Genomic DNA, 24,171 nt, shown 5'->3' with positions numbered 1-24,171 from the left:
AAAATGCTGCCTTGCTCTGCCGATCTTTATCGTCCTTCTCTTACACCCTTACACCGCACTGGTGCATGAACGTTGGTTCGCCTATCATTTCTTCTTCTGGCATTGTTTCTCCTCCTCTCTCACCTTCCCCTCCATCCCTACGCCTTCTCCTGCATCTTCGTTCAAGTCTTTCTCCTACTTTTGAGTAAAAACCCTTTCTCCTCCCTCCCATATTTCTTTTGTAGCTGCTACAAAACCACATCTGACATTTGAGACTTTGTATCCCCCCCTATCTACACACATGTTTTCCTAAGTGTGATACTAATGTAAAATTGATATCGCCTTCTCTAAAGCGGTTGTGCTCAGCTACCACCCCACCCCGAGTCGCTCAGTTTGAACCTTCGCCTTTCGTTGTCCTTTTTGAGGGTCTCAGGAAAAAATCTAAATATTGATCATAAAATTTGAAATATTCAATAATATTTGAAATATCAATTGAGTCCTTCCGCCGCCGCCGAGTCCGCCGATCATCGGATCAACTGACTCGCCCGGCCGTGACGCCGGGGGCCCCAATGGGCCAGCCGCGTGATGCGGCCCGGCCCCGCGGCCGGCCCGGGCCGCAGTGAGAGCCACTGGGGCGGGCCCAACCGCCGCCGGGAGGCCCGGATGATCGGACCGCACGCCGTGATGACTCGGACGGGCCTTGAAGTGGCGGCCCAAGTGCACTGGGCCCGGCCAGTCCGAGGGGCCTGTTACTCAAAGTTTTAAGTTGGGGGCCAGTACGGTCACGCGGCCCGGCCCCCGCCGGGGCCCCGCCGCCCGCGGCTGACTCATACAGTGACGGTACGGTCCGATCAGTCCCGGCCGATCGGCCCGGACGGAGTCGCCGTAGTACGGTCACTGAGCCTTGAGCCGTCGCCGGCCCGTGCCGAGTCGCCCGGCCAGTCCGAGTCCGAACACACTGAGGCTTGCGGCCCCGGCGGCCGCCCCGCGGCGGCCCCGGCGGCCCGGCCCGGGCCGACTCCTCAGCGCCGGATCGGACCAGCAGCTGACTCGGACTGACGGACCGTACTACCGTATCGTCGGCGCCGGGGCCGGAACGGTGACTCCCGGTGGATCACTCAGAGTCAGCGGCCCCAGTTCAATGAACCGGGGCCGGCAGTCACACGCGGCCTCCGTCGAAGACGGTTCCGATGTCCGGCCGGGGGCGATCGGACCGTGACCGGGTGATCGCCGGGATCGGACTGCCCGGGCCCGCCGCCGGTCCGTGACTGGCGCGGGCCATTGTTTGTACTATAACTTAACTGTTGTCTATCACAGTCATGATCACGGTGACCAATTTATGTTACACCCCGAAGCTTTACGGGTTGCACACAAGCCAAGCGAATGCTCAAAGAACCTCCGCTGGATCACACAGAAGGTGCTAGACAGTATTATCAAGCTTTATTGCAGCAACCACACCAACACAGGGAAATGCGTGGTACACAGAGGGAGGGAAGACAGACCACCTAGAGATGAAGATCTTGATCCTTTTATAGCCCTGTGGAAGTCCCAGGGGTAGTGGTCCTCGCTTGCACGAGTCTTCCTGCCTCGTGCCGTCGCTATGGCCCCTTTGGTCCATGCGCTGCTCCTGTTCTTGTTTCTACCAGAAAGGAGAGCTCCACCGGTGCTTGATAGGGAAGCCGTCCCGGAGGGGTCCGACTTCTGAACCAAAGTAGCCGTTAGAGAATCACTGTCTTTCGTCTGGATAGTTGTAGAGGCTATCCTTGTGTGCTGTCCACATTTCGAGTGTTGACCACTCCTGTGTTGGGCTCGCTATCCTATGAGCTCTGATACGCTCTTTCTGCGCTTTCTTGGAGTGCTCAGGACTCAGAAAACTTCGCTTTCTTTGCTCTGATACGCTCCCGCAAACTCGCACCTAGACCAAAGTCAAAGAGCGGTCAAAGGCGGTTACACGGTGATCCGTCGCGGCCACGGATATCAGTGATGATCACGCACTGCCAGGCCAATAGTCATAGCAAAGGTGCCAGAAAACGATGGCTAAAAGACTTGAAAACTTTTTCTCCGTGGCTGAATCATCACAGACTATCATTGAACAGAACTACTACATCACCATGGTTGATGCCAGCACAATGGGCAGATGCGGGATGGTATTTCTTATCATCGGATCAGTAAAATTCGAAGGTTAAGGCATGAATGCTTTTGGAGATGTTGATCTGCACACAACTTGGTAGTCGGGGCAGAACTTTATTCAAGAGACTACATGCTGTGGGGTAGTTGTTGTCTCGCGCAAAAATCTCCGTCATGACCCCGGATAAAACCCATCACTCCTTCATTTGGGATGTGGGACAGACAAATTACTCTGTCTATTGCAGTATCGAAATACTGCAATTTCTGGCTACATCGTAACAAGTTTAAAATAGAGTCCAACACAAGCGCCCTAGCATGCATTTGTGGAACAATGAAACAAACATGTGATGTTTCACAACAACAAATGATATTTGAGACATCAACATCTTCAAGCAAGCCAATGTGCATTGTGCCGCTAATCTTGTATCTGCAGTGCAACATATTGAAGACAAATTCCAAGACATGGGAGAGGTTACTTGGTGGCGTACAGAAAGCATGTCTCCAAGATAATCACATGTTACAAATTAGATGATCCGATCTATTTCCTGTTTTACATTGTTTATCACTAATAGCTCCCTCCTGCACTCTTGACTGAATTACTAGAACCCCTAAGTTGCGGCTATCCTGCCAAGAATGCTGTAGAATCGTAGACAAATCCAGAAGTGCTTTTCTTCTCTCATGATGAATTCTAGTAAAAAACTGAAATCTACAGCGTTGGGTCCCTTCTTATCCGAAGTGACATACTACATCACCACGTCCTTGTCCTCGTTGACCCTGATCAACTCTTCCCAATGATGACATGGCATGGGCCGCCAGCCCTCGGCCGCGGACGCCTGCCACTTCCCTCGCAACTTGACTCGCAACTTGTTTGTTCCCTGCTCCCATGACGAAAAAAAACAGAAAAAACAACTTAGAGGCCAACTTCCAATTCGTGCCGTGACTCAGTTTTAAGTTGCAGAAATTATAGTTTAAAAACGAGCCTGTAAAATGATTTTATAAATACTTTTTAAAAGTGTGCACGGGAACGAAGTAAAACATGTAGGGGTGATAAGTAATCACCACCCTCAATATGGACGTGCGACAGGGGGTAGGGTACTCTAACAATGAACTCCGAATCGATCCCACACACTACCGCGCCGTGCCAGGCAGTAAACTTCTTAAGGTCGTCACGGCATAGAAAGCCATATCGAGGTCCTACCCAAGGGTGGGACATCCTATTGAGTTTATATCCGATGTAATGTCGGGCCTCCCCTCCGTAATCAACCATTGCAGGGACGAGGCTCTTGGCAAGTGGTCGTCGACATGGGGTACACTACGGCACCTGTAAGCTGGGTGGGCCTTGCGGGGATGATCCGTCACGTCCGTCATTCACAGTCTTCCCTAACAGAATTCCACAACGCTTCGCAAGAAGATCAGGAGGGGCTGCAAGATTGCGTCCAGTCAACTCTTGCGGAGCTCCGAGGGGTGCTATGTCACATGGCCGCGATCGCTCAGTCACGGCAGCAGTAAGAATCTATACAGCTTGAAGGGCCTGGGCACGGCGCAGTCAATTTCCTCTGACCCTTTGAAACATCTAGTCATGTAATATGTCATTCGGTCAAACATTTGATTATTTCAAAATTACCGTCAAGAACTGAAATTATTTTACAGCAAACGCATCGCTCCAGGAAGTTGTCACGGGCATATTAGTACTATGAACATTTTTCCGTCAAGGAATCAGAAGGATCAGGTGGAGGTTATGTTTGTAGTGTATCTGGAGGGTGGGGGGTGCCCTTTTGGCGTGTGTAATGCAACCAGGGGTTCATACCATGGGGAGGTGGCCATACCTTCTAGACTAGGGGTAAGTGAAGGAAATCGGTGAGGTACAGCTGGTGCTCGGACTTGGCAGCTGGATCCTCTGGATGTGGGAATCGCTTATCCTTTGAACTGGGGAGGGGTACCAAGCAGGTAAAGCTAGTCAGCATGTAAGGTAGTAAAGTGAGGACACCCATTGAACACGAAAGGTTGTGCTCTCAGTCTTCAAAATGATTTTAAGATACGAAAAGCTATGGTTTCCTTAGTTTATTCCCGGAGGTCCGGTGTCATCCCCAACTGCTTTCTTTTTTTTAGGTCTCGGGTCTCCGGTACCACAATTGCAAACTCAACCCCACCCCATCTCCAGACTACCCCACCCTAACGAGTTACCACCGTATCCAAATATTTTTACCCCCCACTTTATTCCTTCCTGGTCCTCCTGACCCCTACCATTGATCTCACTTGCTGTGCTCATGTTCCGTTAGACCCCCAAATTTACCAATGATCACCCCAGTCTTCGAGCAGATCATTCGAACCATATTTGCACCGGTCAACTTAGGTACCTCGAAAAAGCTGTACCGGTCCTCCAGTAAAAAGGGCGTAATCCATACCCTGGGGTCAAACATACCCTACCCATTCCGCCACTTTACCAGGACACCCCCACCCACCCCGACTAGCTGATCCCGTGCGCGTCTCAGACTCTTTGGGCCACTTTCCTTTATTTCACCTCCCCTAGTCTGTCTCCCTGCCACCATCCTCTGCTGCCGCCGCCCTATCGCCACGTGCCCACGCGTTCCCCGTCTACCCCTCTCTCTTCCTTTGCTGCTAGGCTACGAACTCCTCCCAGATTATCTCCTGCTCTTCTTTCTGGCCTTTTACTTGTTCATACCTGCAAACAATCTTTCGAAACCTGCCTGCACGGTTTGTTTCATTGTTCCTGTTCCTGATCTGCCTTCATCGCTGCACTCTTTCATCCTGGTGGAGAAGCGATCATGACGGGATTGTTGAACGGCCTCGTTGATGCTGTGGAATGCTCGATCAACCTAGAATCTGTGGACGCTAGTGCGCATGTCGGCCCGAAGCGCAAGATCTCCTACCAGACGGCATTGGAAGACCTGCCGGCAGGAACTCATCGATCTGCCAAGCGCTCGAGGTCAAGCTCTGATTCGGATGGCGAGAAGGAAGGCAAAGAGGTGTGCATGACGTTGTTGACTTTGGTTCTTTTTTCTCACGCTTTCTTTCCAGAATGGTGGTGGACCGAGCTTTCTTAAGTTTCTGGAGCTGCTAGAGAAGGACGGTGTTGTGACAAGACATATGGGCGATGTTCCTCCTACGCTGAGAGGGATAGCTGGATGGACGGTCAATGACGGGATGATGGAAGAGTGGCAGAGGCGAAGACGGGAATGGTTCATGGAGGGCAAGGAGGGCAAGGAATACAAGCCGAACTCGTTGTATCAGATCCTGAGAAGGCTGGGGTTCTTTCCCACGGAGCGCACCAAGCGAGCGAGCCATGGCTTTGATTTCGAGGGCAGCCGAAGCTTTCAGTGGGATGGGAGCCAGCGATACGTCCAGAACCGAGGGAAGGCCGGCAAGGGAAAGGACAACGGATCAACATCCGCTTGTTCTGCCAGCGATGACTCCAAGTCGCCCGTTTCAGAAGTGAGCTCTCCGTCGTCTGACCTCAGCTCGAGCAAAGACTGTCTCCCGTCGTTTGCGACGTCACCCTCTGTTCCCTGTGGTGTCAAGACTGAGGTATCCTCTACCAGCAGACCAGAGCTGGCTATCGATTTGAGCAAACTTCTCGCTTGCACGCAAAGGAGCATTCCAAATTTTCAAGCCTGTTCATCGCTAGCTCAGCTGCATCTGCCCCTTTCTGCTCCTCTCGGCAATCAGCTAAACAGCAGTCTGCTTCAGCAGCAGATCAATTTTCTTGCCAAATCCAACCAGCTGAACATTCTTTCATTGCTGAGCAACAGACCAATGGCCTTGACATGTGTTCAAATGAACCTTGCTCCAAGCACAACCATCGGGTCTTGGTAGACATTGTATGTTCATTGTACAATATGTGAGGGAGTGAAACTTAAATTCAAGATTGGTGAAATGAATGAATGAAGACAGCGAGATCGTTTGCTCTTTTTATGTCTGATCGCGTTGATATCTGTGCGATGTCGATCGCGTTGATATCTGTGCGACGGTCTCACACAGCTTCCGGACTCATTGACATCTTGTCTCACAAGTAGTGCATGTACCTTGTTATACGTCTCACCTGAAAGGTTCTGTTTTCTTGGGCGTCGTACACAACAAATGTAGAGCGAATCATTTTCAGTGATGACAGTATCTTCCTCGCATTCTCTTGCATGTCTGCAGTACTGGTTTCGAGACGTTGAAAGCTATGCTGGATAGCTTTATAGTTCAGTTTGTCGAGCCTTGATCCATGATGGATGAGTGGTCCGAGGCAATGATGACGTGGAATCGAAGGCAACATTTCGAGGGCATAAGGTTTATCGATCTAGAAGAGTGCAGCGGTAAAGAGGTAGAATCCCATGGCAACCATGGCGGCACGGGAGTTGGTAAGCTCAGCCTCCGGGCTGAAGACCCTGAAAGTTCACATTCATCAATACAAGTGAGGACGAGAGAGGGAGGGAGGGAGGGAGAAGACAGAGAGGAAGAGAGGAGAAAGAGAAGGAGAAAGAGAAGTAGAAAGCAGAGACAGAGAGAGGGAGAATTAAATGGGAAAATGTTTCTCACTTGTTCAGCTCAAAGGTTTCGAAGACGCTGACAAGACCCTTCCTGACCTCAGGAGGCACAGCGGCCTTGAACACACTGCAGGTGTCATATCAGCGCATTCCCCCGCACCAGCGCACAGCAGGTACCTTGCTCCCCTGCGATCGTCCTGACGGGCTTCAAACAAGGGGGGGAGGGAGGCATAGGTGACGAACGCACAAAGGAGGAGAACCTAAGTCAGCTTGTCACTCCCAGGAGAACCCGTGCCAAAACCCGAACCTTGAGGGGGTGGTCAGCGATCTGGGTCAAGAGATCGCCGTTGAAGGTCTCTCCGATAGCAAGGGGGAAGGCAAGCTGGGCAACGCGTCCGTTGACAGTCTCGGCGAACTCAGTGAACCCTCCGTTCCTGATCACGCCATCGGCGAAAACGTCTCCGAAAAAGAATCCCTCCCTCTCCTTGCTGTAAGTCTTGGACTGGAGGAAGGAGAAAACATCCTTAGCCTGCAAAGCAATCAGCAAGGCACACCACTGAACTTCCTCTCTGTGCCCACCTGATCAACGTCCTCGGCCCAGATCTTAGCGAGACCCAAGTTCACCTTCTCCTCGGTAGGGGTGGACATGACAGCCTTCAAAGGCATGGCCTGATAAACCAGTCATGCCATGCACATACATTCTCATTCAATCACAGTCACACGCAATATCAACCACGCTGAGAGACATGATGAGAATTCCGTCTTTCAAAGAATGACACATAATATTTCGCATGTACATTGGCGTGATTGCAATCTTTCCTGAGACGGAAAAACTTTGCTTGCTCATGATATCAAACTCAAGGTGGATTTGAGTTCCAAGACATCTCATAAAAAGGAACAACGGAGGGGGAGAACAAAGAACATCGAGCCGAAAGCATTTTTTGTCAGGATCAACTCCGCTGAGCTCACACGGGAGATATGGGCTGCACATGAAACTGCTTACCGAAGGAGTTCTCCTTGCACATCCTCCAAGAGGAAGGGAGGAGGAAGGCGCGAACGAGAAGGCAGGAGCGGCGGCTGCGACAACGAGGAGAAGGCGTTTGAGCATGGCGGCTGAGGTGTTTATGTGCTACCACCCCCCTCACCGTAAGTGAAGTGGCCCCCTGGGAATGTTCGGTAGTGGCTGTAAAGTACAAAGATTAGTACTTCATTTTTAAATAAAATAGTTATAGCATTGATTCAGTACCACAATTCTCGATATTATATCAATTTTTAAACTTTATATCAAAATCGTGCTCTCTGTGATTTTGATCTGTGTTATTTCTATTAAAATTCAATTAGTCATAGTTCTTTTGCAAGTACATACTTTAGAGTGTTTGTATGATGTTTTATATATAAGTATATTAAAGCAGGCCAGACTCCAAATAAAGGTTTTAGCCAGGGTCTGCCGACACGGACGACTGATGACCGGGGTGGGTAGTCGCATTCCCACGTTTCACTACCCCTCCAGTCGTATCACAACCAAGGGGGTGGTCCCTCCAAGGTTTGCGTGGGGTGGTGTATAAACATTAAAAATCCTTCTGTGGAAACATTTTACTATAAATTCTCCTATCATGTTTTAAGCTTTATGTCTGTGTTTATTGTCAATCAACAGTTTTTCATTAAGTGTCAACCGCATTCCCCAATAAACTCCAACACATAAGGCCTCTCCTCGCACCCACTCAGATCGCCTTGAAATTATCGACAGGGGTTCTAAATTTCGTCTCTTTTTGCAGAGTGATCAAAATTTGACTAAAAACAACTACAACATTCTAAGTTAAAAGTTCCTTTACTATGAAGACTCATCAGAAGTTACATGATTTTACCACCCTTGAAGGTGAGAAGTGTTCATCAGGAACAGCCTCTATCCCTGCCTTGAGCTAGGGGGATGATCATCCATTCCTTCTGCCTTTGAAGTCATTGCCGCCGGCCGCCCCACCAGCCAACTAGAAATTTTTTTGTGGTCGGCAAAGGTCCGACTGAGTTGCCCGTGACCGGGCGGCGTGTGCCGGGGGCCCGGCACCGGCGCTCGCCGGGCCCGGCCCGGGCCCGACCGGCGGCCGGGGCCACTGGCTCCGACTGAGAGTGACGGTCAGGGGCCACTGGCTCACGACGGTCAGTGAGAGTGAGTCAGCTCCCGAAATGAGTTCCGACTCGGACCGGACCGGGCACCGAGCCCATCGGAACTTCCGAAGTTCCAAGGATCTGACAATGTAGTCACGGTTGTAACTCACCGCCTGTCACGGCTCACAAAGTCGCCAACGGTCACCCGGCCCGGCGGCCCACTGCCTGGCAGTCACCGAGTCACTGTCACTGAAACCGACTCGTTCTCTGAACCGGGTTTCAAGTTTGACAGTCGTACTGAGGACTTGACGCTGAGTGACTGAGGACGACAAGATGAAAGTTATTGACATGTTACTTTCATAGATTTGTGGTTTTGTTTCAACATTTTTACAATATGATCGTCATTGTAACCCATCGAAGACTATGCCACAGTCGCAACATGTGACTTCCCGCGTCTCCTGCTCATTCCATCAGGCCTCCTCATTTCTTCTTTTCCAAACTCCTCTTTCTCCACCACCACCACCTCCTCCTCCTCCTCCTCCTCCTCCTCCTCCTCCGTTGCCTCCTCCGTTGCCTCCTCCTCCTCCTCCGTTGCCTCCTCCGTTGCCTCCTCCTCCTCCTCCTCCTCCTCCCCTTGCCTCCCTTGCCTCCGTTGCCTCTCGTTTCTCTTCCGCCTCTGCTCAAATCTCACCTCCTTCTCAGACGATATCCAACCTCCTTTGATTCCTATCCTACACGCTCCAGCGTCAGCAACGCGGGAGAGGGAAGGAGGAGCGTACTTGACATGACAGTTCGTGCTCTTGCAGCTGGGGCAAGCGTACCTGCTGGGCGATGAGGGGAGGAGCAGCGAAGGAGGAGAGGAGGAGGAGAGGACGAGAGGAGGAGCAGGAGGAAAGGAGCAGGAGGACGGGAACAGGAGGAGGGGAACAGGAGAACAGAGGAGGAGGAGGAGGAGTGGAGGGTCTGGGAAAATCGTACTCTGCTGTGTTGGGGACTAAACTTGGTTCAACCATATCGGAGAGTTCTGCCGCCAGCGCCTCTTTGAACCTGCAGGAGATCATGCCGTTACCTCTAGCAACTCCCCTATGCCCTGCCTGCCTGCCTGCCTGCCTGCCTGCCTGCCTGCCTGCCTGCCTGCCTGACTGACTGACTGACTGACTGACTGACTGACTGACTGACTGACTGACTGACTGACTGACTGACTGACTGACTGACTGACTACCTGCCTTATCTCCCCTGCAGATTTCTTTCTCCACTGTCTAGTTTGCCTCGCCCCCCCGCCTCCTCTTCCAACCACTCTCTGCATCCGCTCTCTCCCCGCTCCCTCTGCTCCGCTCACTTGGCACGGGACGCAGCAAGGTCAGAGTTGGCGAGCTTGGCGGGATCCGCCACGACGAGGGAAGAGGGAGGAAGCTCGGAGGAAAGAACTTGCTTCCTTAAGGCGTCGTTTCGAGGATCGCGGAGGTTGAAAAGTAGCTGACGAACTTTCTGGTTGTACCATGCTCGTGCCCGATCGCCTCCTCCCACTCCAGCAGCAACTGAGGAGATGGAGGAGGACGCGACTTGATACTCTATCTCCTTTGCAATGGAGGTTGCTGTGCCCTTGTCTGCTCCTTCGTCTTGCAGGAGCGCCTGCAAGGCAGTGAGGAGGACAAGGTAAAATGAGCAGGAGCAGGAGCAGGAGCAGGAGCAGGAGCAGGAGCAGGAGCAGGAGCAGGAGCAGGAGCAGGAGCAGGAGCAGGAGCAGGAGCAGGAGCAGGAGCGGGAGCGGGAGCAGGAGCAGGAGCAGGAGCAGCGCAAGCAAGAAGAGGAGGGGCAGGAGCAGGAGGTCAAGAACAAGGAGGACGAAGAGGCTGCACGTTGAGCATCTTGACGACAACTTTCTCTCGGGATTCAGCTTGGAGGAGGTGAGAAGCGCATTCGTGGGTGAGGGAGGAGGGAGGCAGCTGCTTGGGGAAGGTAGGAGAGAGGAGAGCTTTCCAGCGCTGAATGATCTCCTTGCTCATGCTGGATACTGCGAGTGCGTCAGTGCGAGCTAAGGAGATGACAACAGCCAAGGAACCAAGGAGGAGGAGGAGGAGGAGGAGGAGGAGGAGGAGGAGGAGGAGGAGGAGGAGGAGCAAAAAGAGCAGGAGAAGGAGCAGATGTCTCAGTTGATTTACCATGCAGGTCGGAATGGCGACGGAAACTCTTGAGGAGGATGCCGATGCCAGTCTCGACGAGAATGTCTCTACTCATCTAATGCAGGATAAGAGGAGAGCGAGCAGGAGAGCGAGCAGGAGAGCGAGCAGGAGGAGGCGATTGAAGAAAGTATCAAAATGGTCGTTAGCAATAGGGGAAGGAGCAGGGACAGGGACAGGGACAGGACCAGGAGCATGAAGAGGCAGCAGCACAGTACACACAAGGTACCGGGAGCAGATCAAGTCGCTGTAGGATGGAGAGAATCTTGGGGGAATCAGGAGAGGAGGAAGACGTTTGTCTGTTCAAGTCTTCTTTGAGACGCGAAACAACACTGATGAGATTTTTTGGCTCAGCTCCCATTGCCAAGGCTGTTTGATGTGCAAGCTGCCTAATTGAAGCAAACATGTCAGATCAGAGCAGCAGCAGCAGCAGCAGCAGCAGCAGCAGCAGCAGCAGCAGCAGCAGCAGCAGCAGCAGCAGCAGCAGCAGCAGCAGCAGCAGCAGCAGCAGCAGCAGCAGCAGCAGCAGCAGCAGCAGCACAGAGAACTGATGAGAGTTTAGCGCAAGCAAGCAAGGAGATTCACCTCAAGGTTGTGTTGGACGTCATGGCTACGACACTCTCACTCGCAAGAGAACGCGCTCGATACACATCTGCCCGCACCGCGTCATCCTCTTCGACTGATATCGACCCGACGTAAGTCTGACTGAACTGAATGTCCTCTTTGCCTCCTCCCTTGACGCTCCTCCCCTGCCCTCCCTTCTCCTCTCCCTTCGCGCTCTTCTTCGACAGGTTCTGAAGAAGAGAGGATGCGAACGTTGGCGGCATGCAGTACTTGCTCAAGTTCAGCTGCTGACAGAGGTTGAGGTAGATAGTCAGGTCCCTCGCTGCCTGCGCCGCGTCCTCCGACGTCTGTGAGAGCCGAGCTGTTGCTTCTGAGAGGGTTAGATCGCCAATGGATGACAAGAAGGAGGAGGCGGAGGAGGAGGAGGAGGAGGAGGAGGAGGAGGAGGAGAGCAGACAGAACAAGCGATTGAGGCTTGCGTCAAGGAGAGTGTTGGCTCTCGCCTCCTCAGCTGCCTCTCCTCCTCCTAACTTGCTCTCCCCCCAGAACTCGGCGAAAGAAGTTCGTATGGCCTCCGAGCAGTTGACAAAGTCGACGACTCGAGTCCCTGATAGCAAGCTCAGCCAAGAGCAGGAGACGAAGAAAGTGTAGAGGAGGGGGAGAGAATGCAGAAGATGGAAATGGAGGACGACGAGGTAGACGAGGACGAGGACGAGGACGAGGACGAGGACGAGGACGAGAAGTGGGGGGGGCCAAGGGGGAGGAGAAGAAGAACAAGGGAGAGCAGTTGCAGCAGTTGAGAGGTCTAGTTTGCCTTTCTTCCGCGGGTGAATTCGGTTGATGCGCGAGAGAATCTGAACGCACTTGGCGCCATGCAGAAGTCGATCGACATACATGAAGCAGAGGTGTGGATCATCGAACCCCGTCTCGAGCTTGTTGCACACCTGCAACACCCGTTACTCCTCCTCCTCCTCCTCCTCCTCCTCCTCCTCCTCCTCCGTTGCCTTCTTCTCTGCATCCTACTCCTCCTCCTCTGCCTGTTACTGATCCCTTCTTCTCTGCATCCTCTTTTCCTCCTCATCTCCTTACACTTCTTCATTCTCCGCTGCTTCCCTCCAACACAAACAGCAACATCATCTCCTCTTCGTCTTACCACAAGGATATCAGCGTCCTCCAAGCTCGCCTCCCATCTGTTCAGCCCAACTTCTGACACAGCCTCCTCTCTCCCTTCCTCCTCCTTCTTCCTCTTCGTCCCAGCAGGCTGCGTCCAAACCTTGCTCGTGACTTCACCGCTGAAAGCTCCATACACCGTGACCTCTTCATCGCAAGAGTTTGTTGACGGCGATGTCACTTCAAGGTTGCATTTCTTCTTCCACAACTCTCTCATGCAAAGAGTGAAGGCAACCACATCTGCCCTCGACTTGCACACGACCATAGCTCGAGGTTTGAAAGGTCTTTCTCCTGCTTCTCCGCCTCCTCCTCCTCCGCCGCCACCTCCCTCCTCCTCCTCCTCTTCCCCAGTCCCCTTGCTATCAATCTTCTCCTTTGTCTTTTTGTTTCCATCACTTCTACCTGTCTTTCTCTCTGCTCGCTCCTTTCTCACAACCTCGGATCTCCGTGCCAGGAAATCGTTGACGATATACTCGCTCTTTGCGGAGACTAGCGCCTTGGAACTTCTCCTCTCCTCCGCTCTCCCGCCCTTCTGCCTCTTCTCCCTCTCCGCAGCCCCTGAGCTGATTTTCACGCACATGTAGTCTGCAAGCGGGTTCATCACATGCCCATCGGCTATCGCCTCCTGCATGCTGTAGCAGTGAGCTGGTGCGTACTCCAGCCCTCCTCCACCTCCTCCTCCACCACCACCTCCTCCTCCTCCACCACCACCACCACCACCACCACCACCTCCTCCTCCTCCTCCAGCTCGTCTCCTCCCAAACAGTTTGAGTGCTGTCCTCGAGGGGGTAGCAGAGAAACCGAAGTAGTTGATGCTCGGACTCTGAGCCCGACGGCCCCCCAACATCTCGTGCATGGCGAGGCTCGTCCTCTGCCCGTGAGAGCGATGTGCCTCGTCTGCTATGATCGCTACCCTGTGCCGTTTCACCAGCACCTGCAGTATGTCCTCCCCTCCTCCCTCCCCCTCCCCCTCCCCCACCGTCCTGCTCTGCGTCTTTGCTAGCCCTGAAAACTTCTGCATAGTGCTCAGAATCGCTCTTGGCCCCCCGTGCCAAGGGTCCCGGATCGCTTCTGCCAGCTCTCCCGTCGTCCGGCACCGGATCAGCCCATGTCCGTTGCTCTGGAGGAAGAGCTCGATCGTATCCCCGAGCTGACGGTCCAGCTGAAGTCTGTCGGTAAGGATGATGACGAACGTATAGTGGAAGGTGGAGGAGGGGAGGGAGGGGGAGGAGCTCGCAGCTCGCAGCCATCCAACGATGGAGGAGGAGGGAGAGTCCTGGTCAGGGAGCCGCAGCAGCGCGAGGCAGAGGGAGGAGATGGTGAGACTCTTTCCTGTTCCTGTAGCGTGCTGGATGAGATAGTTCACTGGTCGCCCCCTGCTCCTCCTCTGATCAATCCGCAGCTCCATGATCAGCCTCGTCACACAGTCTGCCTGATGAGGACGAGGTAGTCTGCCTGAGCTCCCGCGTACGAACGTGTCCTCCACCTCCTCCTTGAGCTTGTTGTAAGTTTCACCCACATCTACCTCCCACACGTGCTTGCCATTGTAGAGATCGTCCTGCTCAGCAGCTTCTAGTGATGTGTCATCAACCTGCCTGCTATCGTCTTGCTCGTACTGGAGCAAGTCAGAGTCACAGGAGCTATCCTCGTCCTCGCAGCTTGTCTCTTCTTCGCTCTCAAACGAGCTCGATGCTTTCGAGAGTGACTTGCGAGCAAGTTTCGTTGCGGGCATGGCGGCAGATGGGATACTCAATCACTCTTTATCATGCCGCAGGAGCAGGAAGGGTGCGAGGAGTCTGAGAACAATCTTCTGACGCATATTGCATCCTCCCTCACTTGCTTCCTCCCTCACTCGCTCTCCCTCACTCGCTCTCCCTTTAAGCCTTCGCCTTTGAATAAGTATTGTACAATGGAAATTAAAACTGTATTTGTAAACTGGTCAAAGCTATCCCCCCATGAGAAGCGGGACGAGAGGAGGGGAGAGGAGGGGAGGGGAAGAGAGGAATGATGAATGATGAACGAGGATAGATCCTGAAGATGGAACAAATGTTGTCAGACGTCAGAGCATATTGGATTTTGAACCTCGGAGATCGAATGTTGTTGAACTGTAGTAAAAGACATTTCGCGAGATGGGTAAAAGACATTTTGAGTGAAGATGTACCAACCAATCTTCTGAAATAATCACATCTCAATCTCACATGAATGAATGCCGACAAGAGATATCATCGTTCAAACTTCACGCGCGGACTAAGGAAGTCGTTTGAAGATGTCCAGTTCGTTTCCTGAGGTTACGATATCGTATCCAACCTCACCGGTATTTTTCGTCGCTACAACATTGTTTGTCACTCTTCTAACATCTAAAGTTCATAACCTCTTGTCCCGTGTCTGTTAGTTTCTTCGCCGGTGGTGCATGCTGTGGCTACTCTCTCCTGCGGACTGAGCGCTGGTCCCAACTCGATGTTTCAAACAATGGCAACACGAGGGGCATCAAATTATCTTTGTCTGCCGATAGATATCAGGAGTAACAGTATCTTATGCCTTGCCTCTCTTGCTCATTTCCTCAGTTCGCAACGCAGCAAAACTTTCACTTCCTTCTCCTCACTTTCACGATCTCAAAGAACGATGTCGTGATCTCCTCCTCGTCATCAAAATTCTTGCTGTGGTCATCACCACAGGCTGTAAGAATGGACACCACTATTCAGCTCAGCATACATTTTCCCTTGTGAGTGTTTCTATGTGCTGCACTCATTCTCCTCCCTCTATGGCCCAGATCAAGTTTGCAAGACCTTGTCACTAACGACTCGATCGTCACTGCAACATTCAGCCACCGTGATGCTAAACAGCTCATCTTACAGCGCCCTTTTATTCCATCAGAAGATCTTCAGGCTCGACCTTCTCTAGCTCTGCAAACATACATAAAAGACATGACCTAGGCGATAATCGCCCACAAAACTTGACCGTTGCCAGTGTCCCTGGTTGCTGGAATCTTTCCAGTGTTGCATTCACAGTAAGGCAACTGCCCAAATATCAAAAACAGCAACAGAAACAAGGAAAATGTTGAAAGCTGTTCGCACAAGTGGACGAGTGCACATCAATTGTTCTCGATTCAGCACAGCATTTCCAACAAAAGATCATGTTCAAAGTCTTACAAAGCTCTTGATAGCGCGTTTTATCACTTCACCGACAGTGCAGAGCGCAGCAGACACAAAGGCATGCAAGCAATGCTGAGCACAGCAGCACGACTACAGCTCTCATCGCGACCCTTGCCGTGTTGAAAGGAAACTACTCTGCGAAACTGCTGCATGCACCTTACCGTGCCATCAGAGTAGCAGACGCCATTGCTGTCGTAGGGGCAGAGCGGTGTTCCTCCTCCCATGATCGACTCGTGCGGGCCCGACAAGAAGCCGCCGTTCAGCATCACCAATCCTCGTAGCATTGCACCTATGGGGATCCAATTGGGGGTAGGGTGGTTCTTGGTTAATTGGAGGGGTGGGTACGGGAGTGGATCTTCCAGGACCGGGTAGTTTGAAATAGTTTGAGATGGAATATTCGGGGTAGGGGTGTTGCTTCCGGTTCACCGAACGGTCATCCCAACCCGCCTCGCCGATCTGTAAAAGAAAAAAAGAGCTAAAAAAGGTTGATGGGGTTTGTAAAAGTATGGCGATGCGACTGCTGATAGTCCTGGTCATGGCGCTGCTGCCATGGGAAGGAGCAGGAGGAAGTGGTGGAGGAGGAGCAGGAGGAGCTTGGTCGAGAGTATGGATGTCAAGAAAGACACAGGATCCACTGCTGCTGGCTGGAGATGCTGCGTCCAACAGGATTGTCTTGTTAGAAAGGGGATCGCCAAGAAAAATTCGGGAATGGCTAGTTCAGCAAAATCACAGAAACATTGTGAGGCTACGAGGAGGTCAACAAAGTGCCTCCCTTGCATCAGCGCTGAGGTAACGCAACGCATCGCTATCATGCCTGCTCTGTAAATCTCGAGCCCTGTTTCTGAATCACGATTTGCAGTTCCATCGGTTTGGAAAGATACGTTGAAGTTTTCGTAAGTATCGCTTGCTATTATTGCGATGTTTTGTAATGTTTCCCTCCTTGAAGGAAAAGGAGGGGATAAAGCCTCGAAATCTGGAGTCGCTGACAGCGCCTGATCTCAAAGAGCTGGGCATGTGAGCTTCAATGAAGATCAAAATGAGCTGTGTTAAGACATGCTCAGGAAAGAAACCGATGTTGAAACCTTCTTGGCGGCGATTCGTCCAACAAAGAAGCAAAGAACAAAACCTGTGCGAGGCTCAATGCAGCAGAAGAAATCATTGGAGACAGCAACCACAGCCAAGCCGTCCAAGCAAGAGAACCAGAAGAAGAAAGAGGAAATGAAGAGTACAAGATTTGAAAGAACCCTTGTGCTTCTTGCTTCTGGCAGTGACCTTCGAAGCAGACTGGCAAGTCAACCGAGCCATGTCCTATCGCGCGAAAACTTGACATGTGGTGCAGGCAGCTGCTGAACAAATTGCTGGCCTTTTCAAAGCTCACAGGTGATGTTCGCTGACATGTGCTTGCAAGCTTATCATGTTCTCAACTACAGAGAAGTGAGAATGAAGATCGTTCAACGTGTTATGGTCCTCTGCGGCTCAAGGGACTGGGACACGCGAGCTGCTGCTTGCAAGACTATGGAACTGATTGCAGCGGAGGTAGAGGAGGAGAGCCTGGATGCCGCTGCAGCCGGGGCCACAGCAGGGGACGCAAGAGCGTACTCTCCTTCATCACATGATGACACGTTGATGTTTGAACCGCTGAAGAGGCTGGAGATTCTTGAAGAGATCAAAGGTTTGTGCTGTTGCTCTAATCCTTTGCTTACTTCGATTCGTGTACAAGATTCTTCGTTGCTGTTTGCCCAGCCTGCCAACTCAATCGTAGACGCGGTAAGGTTGAGTCTTGCAACGAAACGAGAGTTTGACGCTGGGTAGACTCCCAGTAACAACGTCAAGGGAAGAAAGAGCGTCAAAGGAAGATTGGAGGCGGAAAAGGAGAAGGACCAACGTGATAGCACCGAGCGAGAGCTCGGGGAGGAAATGATTGTGCAATACGGCGGTCAGGGAGAAGGCGAGGAGAAAGACTTGAGTTGGGTCTTGAGCGATGTCTGTAAGGTCAGAGAGAGATGGGGAAGGAGGAAGAGGGAGGGGGAAAACGAGTGGGAGAGGGAGGCAGAGGGAGAGGGAGAGAGAGAGGGGGGGGGGGAGAGAGGGAGGGAGAGGGAGGGAGAGAGGGAGAAGAAGGGAGAGGGAGGGAGACAGGTGTTGCATCATTTTTGCGCGATTGAGGGAGTTTGCAGTATGGCAGAGACAACCTCCTTCACCCTGCCTGGGAAGTCAGGCAATGGCCAAGTGCGAGAGCTCCTGGTAGGAGATAACGGACGAGGTTGCAGGCACGGAGCTGCTCTTGTCCTGAAACACGTCCTCAAGTACCATCCGTGCTCTACAAACAAGACCATCGCCAAGAAGGAGGACGATGACGTCATCAGAAGGAGTTTCGTCATCGAGTGCGTCGTTCAGCTCCTCAGAGTCCTCGCTCTTGACAGGTGGGACGAGCAAAGTTGTGACGAGTCATGTCTGTGAGACAGCAGTATGGTTGAAGAGTGAATGTTGATCTCATTGCGATTGCAATGATTCGATCATATTGCGCAGCTTGTGAAGGTTTCTCGTCCAGGTTTAGCGATTACAGTGGAGACTTTCTGATCTCCCCCGTAAGGGAAACAGCAGCTCAAGCCCTCTCAGTTGCTGGTCCGTATCTTCTCCTCCTTCCATGAATTCCTGTTCATTATCATCATCGTCGTCGTCGTCGTCGTCGTCATACTCATACTTGTTTTTTTGTACTCATACTTTCTCAAACTTGTACTCGTGGTGCTGCTTCACTGCATGTTCATCGTCATGTTAGTTTTCTTGCACTTCTTACCTCATTCTCTGCAGCTCACAGACTTGGGCCTGCCGCCCTCCCTCCAGTTCTCTCCGTCATCTCTGCTCTGCAGGTACAAAAAGAGAGCAGAGCAGAGCAGAGCAGAGCAGAGCAGAGCAGAGCAGAGCAGAGCAGAGCAGAGCAGAGCAGAGCAGAGCAGAGCAGAGCAGAGCAGAGCAGAGCAGAGCAGAGCAGAGCAGAGCAGAGCAGAGCAGAGCAGAGCAGAGCAGAGCAGAGCAGAGCAGAGCAGAGCAGAGGGGGAATAGAGAGAAGGAAATGAGCGATGGGATAGAACAGAGGAGGTAGAATCGACACGGAAAGACGCGCATGAGGAAATCTTAAAAGGAGAAGATCTGATACTATGTGGCTCTAACGCTACAGACAGACTTGGAATGGCGACTGGGAAGTGCGGCAGAGCTGTTTCCTCGCTCTCAAGGTTTTGGGAGGTGTTGGTTGGTTTTTGAGATGTCAAGTATGATGACAGTACTTGAGTATTTCGTTTTACTCGGCTGGAATGAACATCAGGGAAAACAAAGTTTGGTGAGCAACAAGTTTGTAACGTGCTGGGTCTCTGTGCGGATCGATAAAGAATGTGTTTGCATGGCTCTGCTCTCGGAAAATTGATGTTGATTGAATCTTATCAGCGAGTGTTGCGTCATGATCTGAATCTCGTGATTCGACTTGTTGACTGGAAGATCAGGTCAATGATCTCGAATGGACTTGTTGACATGGATGATGTTCGTTCAGCTGCTATCGATGCAGTTGAAGTACTGCTGGAAGCTCGAGAGGAGGAGGACAGGGGCGAAGGGATAAGGGCTCTGGGGGAGGAAGAGAAAATTTCGAAGCTTGCGAGTCTCCTCTGGCAATGTATTGAGGAAAGCGACGAGCTGTCAGTGTCTTCTGCACCTGCGCTGAGAATTCTAGCGAAGCTTGAGAAATGTGAGGAGGAACAAGGGGGGAGGAGGGGATGGGAGGAGGAGAAGGAGGAGGAGGAGGAGGAGGAGAAGGAGGAGGAGGAGGAGGAGGAGAGTACTAATGTCAGCATGTACAGCAAGAGATATCACTTGTTCAAAGCTGATTGATGTCAAGAGACTTCATGGCATACTGAAATTCTTTCGTCACAACATCGCAGCTGTGCGATACATCCAATCTCCTGCCTGCCTCGATTCTGATGACGTTGACAGGTGAGAAGGGCAGTCATAGAGATTTTCTCCATGGTGACAAACATCATCTTGAAGCTGCGATGGGCTGATCATAACGCAGATGTTGAGAAGAGAGGAGAAGCTGCTAATGGCGCCTTCAATGCTGCAAGACATGATGCAGGTTGTAGACGATTCTGTCTGATCACACACGAAAAATGCTACAATGCTGCAACTTCATCTCACCATGACATCTTCTCCTGCAACTGGATATCTCCATGACATCTTCGGTCGTGATGACTGGTCTTCATACAGACAATCATCCTGTGCGCTCTCATCGAAAATCACCCAGAGTTCAGACAATCGTTTCAAGAGCTATGGGTCCAGATGATGACGACGGTGTTTGCATTCTTTGCTTCTTCTTGGCATCACTTCCATCTTTCAGGTCAAGGGTTCAGACTTGCTCACCAAGATTTCTCTGATTCTCGTCCCTCCATGGCTCAATGCAATCTCCACTCCTCCCGGCAGCTTTTTCACTCCCAATGACGTGAGTTGCTTTCGTTGTCAGTGACAAGAATGCTGGTATAGAAACTGATCTCTTGTCGTCAGATCTGCAAAGTGAAAGAAGTCTTGGAGGCTTTTCGGGTGTTTTCACTGTCGTCAGAGAGTTCACAGCCCGTGCAAACAAAATCACGATCGAAGAAGAGGAGTAAGGTGGTAAGACAAGTTGTTGTGATAGGATGGTAACATCTTTCTACAGCAGCCATCAAACCAGGAGACCAACGATGGATGTAAGAAGTTTGAAATCAACACAATCAGCTATCAGACTTCCTGCAAAATTCTTGCAACGTTGACGCTGTCGCTGGAATCATCGGCAAGGGCAAAGATTGAAGGACATGTCAGCAGGATGATATCGAGCAAGCAAGCAAGCAAGGTTCGGCCATTGCGACCGATTGTGCTGAAATCTGACGACTGTCATCAGGCACTTGTTGGAAGCTGGCTCATCTTCGAGATGGTGTGGGAGCAGCTGCAAGCTCAACAACTAGAAAGTTTGGTGATCTCGCCAGACGTGAAGAGAAGTCTAACGATGGCGATGGAGGATGCTGAAACTGAACGGAGCACAAGAGCTCTTGCTGGTGGCTGTGTGATGATCTTGCAAGACATGAGGGACTGGAGCAAACAAGCACAAGACCTGCTGAGCTTTGTCTTTGACAGCCTGGAGAATGAAGAGGACAGGATCTTGCAGAACCGAACGGTCGACGTGCTCGTTGAGGCGGCAAAGAGGAAATTGATAAGGAGGGAGGACACACAGAAGATTTGTCGCTTCATCATGTCAGACAGATCGTTCACTGCAAGGTGAGAGCTTTGCTGTGTTTGCTTTCTGTCCTTGACATGATTTCACATCTGCTCGCTCTCCGTGAATTGTTCGCACTGTCCTTCGTTCCCTGTCCTCGTAATCGCCTCGTTCGTGGTTTCTCCTCATCCTCCTAATCCTCCACATCTACCTTTTCATCATCATCATCATCATCATCATCTCCATCATCATCATCATCATCATCATCATCATCATCTCCATCATCATCATCATCTCCATCATCATCTCCATCATCATCATCATCATCATCATCATCATCATCATCATCATCATCATCATCATCATCATCATCATCATCATCATCATCCAGCCCGCAGGATTGCTCGCAAGTCAACGACACTCGTTGCGTTGAGATGATGCTGTACGAGCCCCCCGACGACGAGACGGCGATGGCGACCATGGCAGGGGAGGATCGACGAGCGGGAGTGAAGAGAAGGGGGGCAGTCCTCTTCCTCCTCCTCTCAGCTCGGCAGCTAGCAGACGATCTCTTCCTCAAAGTTCCCGGTGCCCTCCCCTCCCTCTCTGCTCCCTCTGACCCTCCCGGCAGGTTTGCGGGACGTGACTGTCGGCGTCCTCGAGCTTCCAGCTGAAGAAGTCGCCCCCTACCAACTCGTGGAGGCCCTCCAGCTGTGCTCCCTCCTCCTCCCTCACGCTGCTCCCGAGATACGGGAGGAGATGCTGAGCAAGGCGTTTGCTCCCGTGCTCCGGTCACTGAGAAGCGACAACGCGGCTGTGCGGCAGATCGGGGCGAGGACGCTGGCAGAGATGGCGGTGACAGAGAGGAGCAGGAGCATGGAGGAGGTGGTGCGGAGAGTAGTCCCGATGATGGAGGAGATGACCAGCAGGGAAGCGCGACTGGGAGCTTGCGAGGCTGTGCACAGGATCATATGCAGGTCAGGCGTCTCCCTCCTCCCCTTCGCTGTCTTCCTCGTTGCTCCCATCCTCGGGCGCATGAGCGACAGCTCTCCTCCTGTTCGCGAGATCTCGACTCGGAGCTTCGCGACCCTGCTCCGCGTGCTGCCGCTGGAAGAGGGAGTGCCGGACCCAGAGGGAGTGAGCATGGAGCTGCGGGAGGGGAGGAGAAAGGAGAGAGTCTTCCTCGAGCAGCTCCTCGACCCTTCCAAGATCGACGAGTTTCCCATTTGCGTGCCGCTGGGCGCCAAGTTGAGGAGGTACCAGCAGGAGGGAGTGAACTGGCTGGGGTTCCTCCTCAAGTATCAGCTCCATGGCATCCTGTGCGACGACATGGGACTTGGCAAGACGCTGCAGACTATCGCGGCGATCGCGTGCGACACGCACCTGAGGAGGGAGAGGTACAAGAGGACGGGAGAGGAACGTGATCGCCCCCTTCCGTCCCTCATCGTGTGCCCTCCGACCCTCGTTGACCACTGGCAGCACGAGATCCTGCAGTTCTGCAACGAGACCCTCGTCCCTATCACCCTGCGCAGCAAGGAGGTAAAAGAGAGGGCGAGTCTACGAGAGGAGCTGCTGTCCTCTGACAAGGTCCTTATCCTCTCCTACGACTCCCTACGCCTCCACCTCCTCCACCTCCTCAACTCCTCCATCTCCTGGAACTTCGCCGTCCTCGACGAAGGCCACATCATCAAGAACCCTTCCTCCAAGATCACAGCAGCCGTCAAGTCCATCGGCCTGTGCTCCCTCCATCGCCTCATCCTGACTGGCACTCCGATACAGAACAACGTGCTCGAACTCTGGTCGCTCTTCGACTTTCTCATGCCAGGGTTCCTCGGCTCTGCTCAGCACTTCCAACTGCACTACGCCAGGCCCATCCTCGAGTCCGGCAGGGACCTTAAGGTGGATCCCCAGCGACTTCGGCACCGCAGCGACAGGGAGAGGAAGGAGGAGGCAAAGGTGATCGAGGCCGGAGACAGAGCGCTGGACCGTCTGCACCGACAGGTCCTGCCGTTCATGCTCAGGAGGACCAAGGAGGAGGTTTTGCAGGACCTTCCTCCCAAGATCATCCAAGACATTCTTCTCCCGCTCACTCCGCTGCAGTCGCACCTGTACCGGCTTGCCGTTAGGAAGGGCGGGGAAGGAGGAGGAGGAGCGCAGGGAGAGAAGAGCAAGACGCTACAGACGCTGACGCAGCTCAAGAAGATCGTCAACCATCCCATGCTGGTGCTGGATGCCGAGCAGGAGGAGGACAAGCAAGTCATCGCTCAAGTCTGCGGGCCAGGCGTCTCGCCCCATGACATCAACCTCTCTGCCAAGCTCCTCGCTCTCCACGAGCTGCTCGTCGACTGCGGCATCGGAGTGGAGGAGGAGCAGAGCAGCAGCCGCGTCCTCATCTTCGCTCAGATGCGCTCCATGCTCGATATCATTCAGCGGGACCTGCTCGAGAAGAAGCTCCCGGCCGCCACCTACCTCAGGATGGACGGAACCACCCCCGTTCACCAGCGCTTCGAGATCCAAAAGGCTTTCAACTCTGACCCTACCATCGACCTCCTCCTCCTCACCACCCACGTCGGAGGCCTCGGACTGACGCTCACAGGAGCAGACACTGTCATCTTCATCGAGCATGACTGGAATCCTATGAAGGACTTGCAGGCAACACTCTTGTCCTCCCTCTTCCTCTTCCTCCTCCCTCCTCCCTCCTCCCTCCTCCCTCCTCCCTCCTCCCTCCTCCTAGTGTTCCTCCCTCCATCCATCCCTCCCTCCCTTCTCGCCTCCCGTCTCGCTTCACTCTCCCTCACTCTCCCTTCCTCCCTGCCCCCCGTCCGTGCTCCATGATCTGATCTCCAGACAGGCCATGGATCGAGCGCATCGCATCGGCCAGACCAAGACCGTCAACGTCTTCCGTCTCATCACTAAAGGAACATTAGAGGAGAAAATCATGGGACTCCAGAGGTTCAAGCTCAACGTTGCCAACACGGCAAGGCCCCCTCTCCTCCTCTACATCACCTCCCTCCTCCTCTTGATCACCTTCTCCTCCTCCTCCCCTTCCTTCCCTTCCCTTCTCCTCCTCCTCCCCTTCCTTCCCTTCCCTTCCCCTCCTCCACTTCCTTCCCTTCCTCCCTCCCCTTCCTTCCCTTCCCCTCCTCCTCCCCCTTCCTTCCCTTCCCCTCCTCCTCCCC

General features: G+C 52.7%; 6 protein-coding genes across 6 annotated transcripts; 3 read left to right on the top strand and 3 right to left on the bottom strand.

Moving 5' to 3' along the window:
* Positions 1-4,892: 4,892 nt before the first annotated feature.
* Positions 4,893-6,020, top strand: GUITHDRAFT_160972 (hypothetical protein; the record flags this gene model as incomplete). The annotated part of the gene is made up of 2 exons (XM_005840111.1): positions 4,893-5,093; positions 5,146-6,020. 2 exons carry the CDS (start codon positions 4,893-4,895, stop codon positions 5,938-5,940), a joined length of 996 nt encoding a protein of 331 aa, XP_005840168.1. The 3' UTR covers positions 5,941-6,020.
* A 389-nt stretch (positions 6,021-6,409) lies between these two features.
* GUITHDRAFT_100896 (hypothetical protein) lies at positions 6,410-7,344 on the bottom strand (the record flags this gene model as incomplete). Its single annotated transcript, XM_005840110.1, has 6 exons — positions 6,410-6,497; positions 6,649-6,723; positions 6,774-6,856; positions 6,904-7,125; positions 7,176-7,265; positions 7,330-7,344. 6 exons carry the CDS (start codon positions 7,342-7,344, stop codon positions 6,410-6,412), a joined length of 573 nt encoding a protein of 190 aa, XP_005840167.1.
* Positions 7,345-10,034: 2,690 nt separating this feature from the next.
* GUITHDRAFT_132948 (hypothetical protein) lies at positions 10,035-14,345 on the bottom strand (the record flags this gene model as incomplete). The annotated part of the gene is made up of 6 exons (XM_005840109.1): positions 10,035-10,331; positions 10,559-10,713; positions 10,862-10,937; positions 11,109-11,178; positions 11,465-12,387; positions 12,597-14,345. The coding sequence occupies 6 exons, from the start codon at positions 14,343-14,345 to the stop codon at positions 10,035-10,037; spliced, it is 3,270 nt and encodes a 1,089-aa protein (XP_005840166.1).
* A 1,130-nt stretch (positions 14,346-15,475) lies between these two features.
* Positions 15,476-16,049, bottom strand: GUITHDRAFT_100894 (hypothetical protein; the record flags this gene model as incomplete). Its single annotated transcript, XM_005840108.1, has 4 exons — positions 15,476-15,516; positions 15,572-15,629; positions 15,795-15,875; positions 15,927-16,049. 4 exons carry the CDS (start codon positions 16,047-16,049, stop codon positions 15,476-15,478), a joined length of 303 nt encoding a protein of 100 aa, XP_005840165.1.
* A 221-nt stretch (positions 16,050-16,270) lies between these two features.
* GUITHDRAFT_132947 (hypothetical protein) lies at positions 16,271-18,225 on the top strand (the record flags this gene model as incomplete). The annotated part of the gene is made up of 9 exons (XM_005840107.1): positions 16,271-16,554; positions 16,625-16,658; positions 16,712-16,779; positions 17,105-17,145; positions 17,174-17,437; positions 17,486-17,532; positions 17,578-17,757; positions 17,951-18,009; positions 18,036-18,225. 9 exons carry the CDS (start codon positions 16,271-16,273, stop codon positions 18,223-18,225), a joined length of 1,167 nt encoding a protein of 388 aa, XP_005840164.1.
* Positions 18,226-22,240: 4,015 nt separating this feature from the next.
* On the top strand, positions 22,241-23,954 carry GUITHDRAFT_46535 (hypothetical protein; the record flags this gene model as incomplete). Its single annotated transcript, XM_005840106.1, has 3 exons — positions 22,241-22,872; positions 22,921-23,655; positions 23,840-23,954. Coding segments are annotated over 3 exons (1,482 nt in total), but the record flags the coding sequence as incomplete, so codon positions are not given.
* Positions 23,955-24,171: the final 217 nt, after the last annotated feature.

Source organism: Guillardia theta, assembly GCF_000315625.1.
Source record: "Guillardia theta CCMP2712 unplaced genomic scaffold GUITHscaffold_6, whole genome shotgun sequence".
Lineage (NCBI taxonomy): Eukaryota > Cryptophyceae > Pyrenomonadales > Geminigeraceae > Guillardia > Guillardia theta.
The sequence above is the reverse complement of the archived record's forward strand: the minus strand, read 5'-3'. Positions and strand labels throughout refer to the sequence as shown.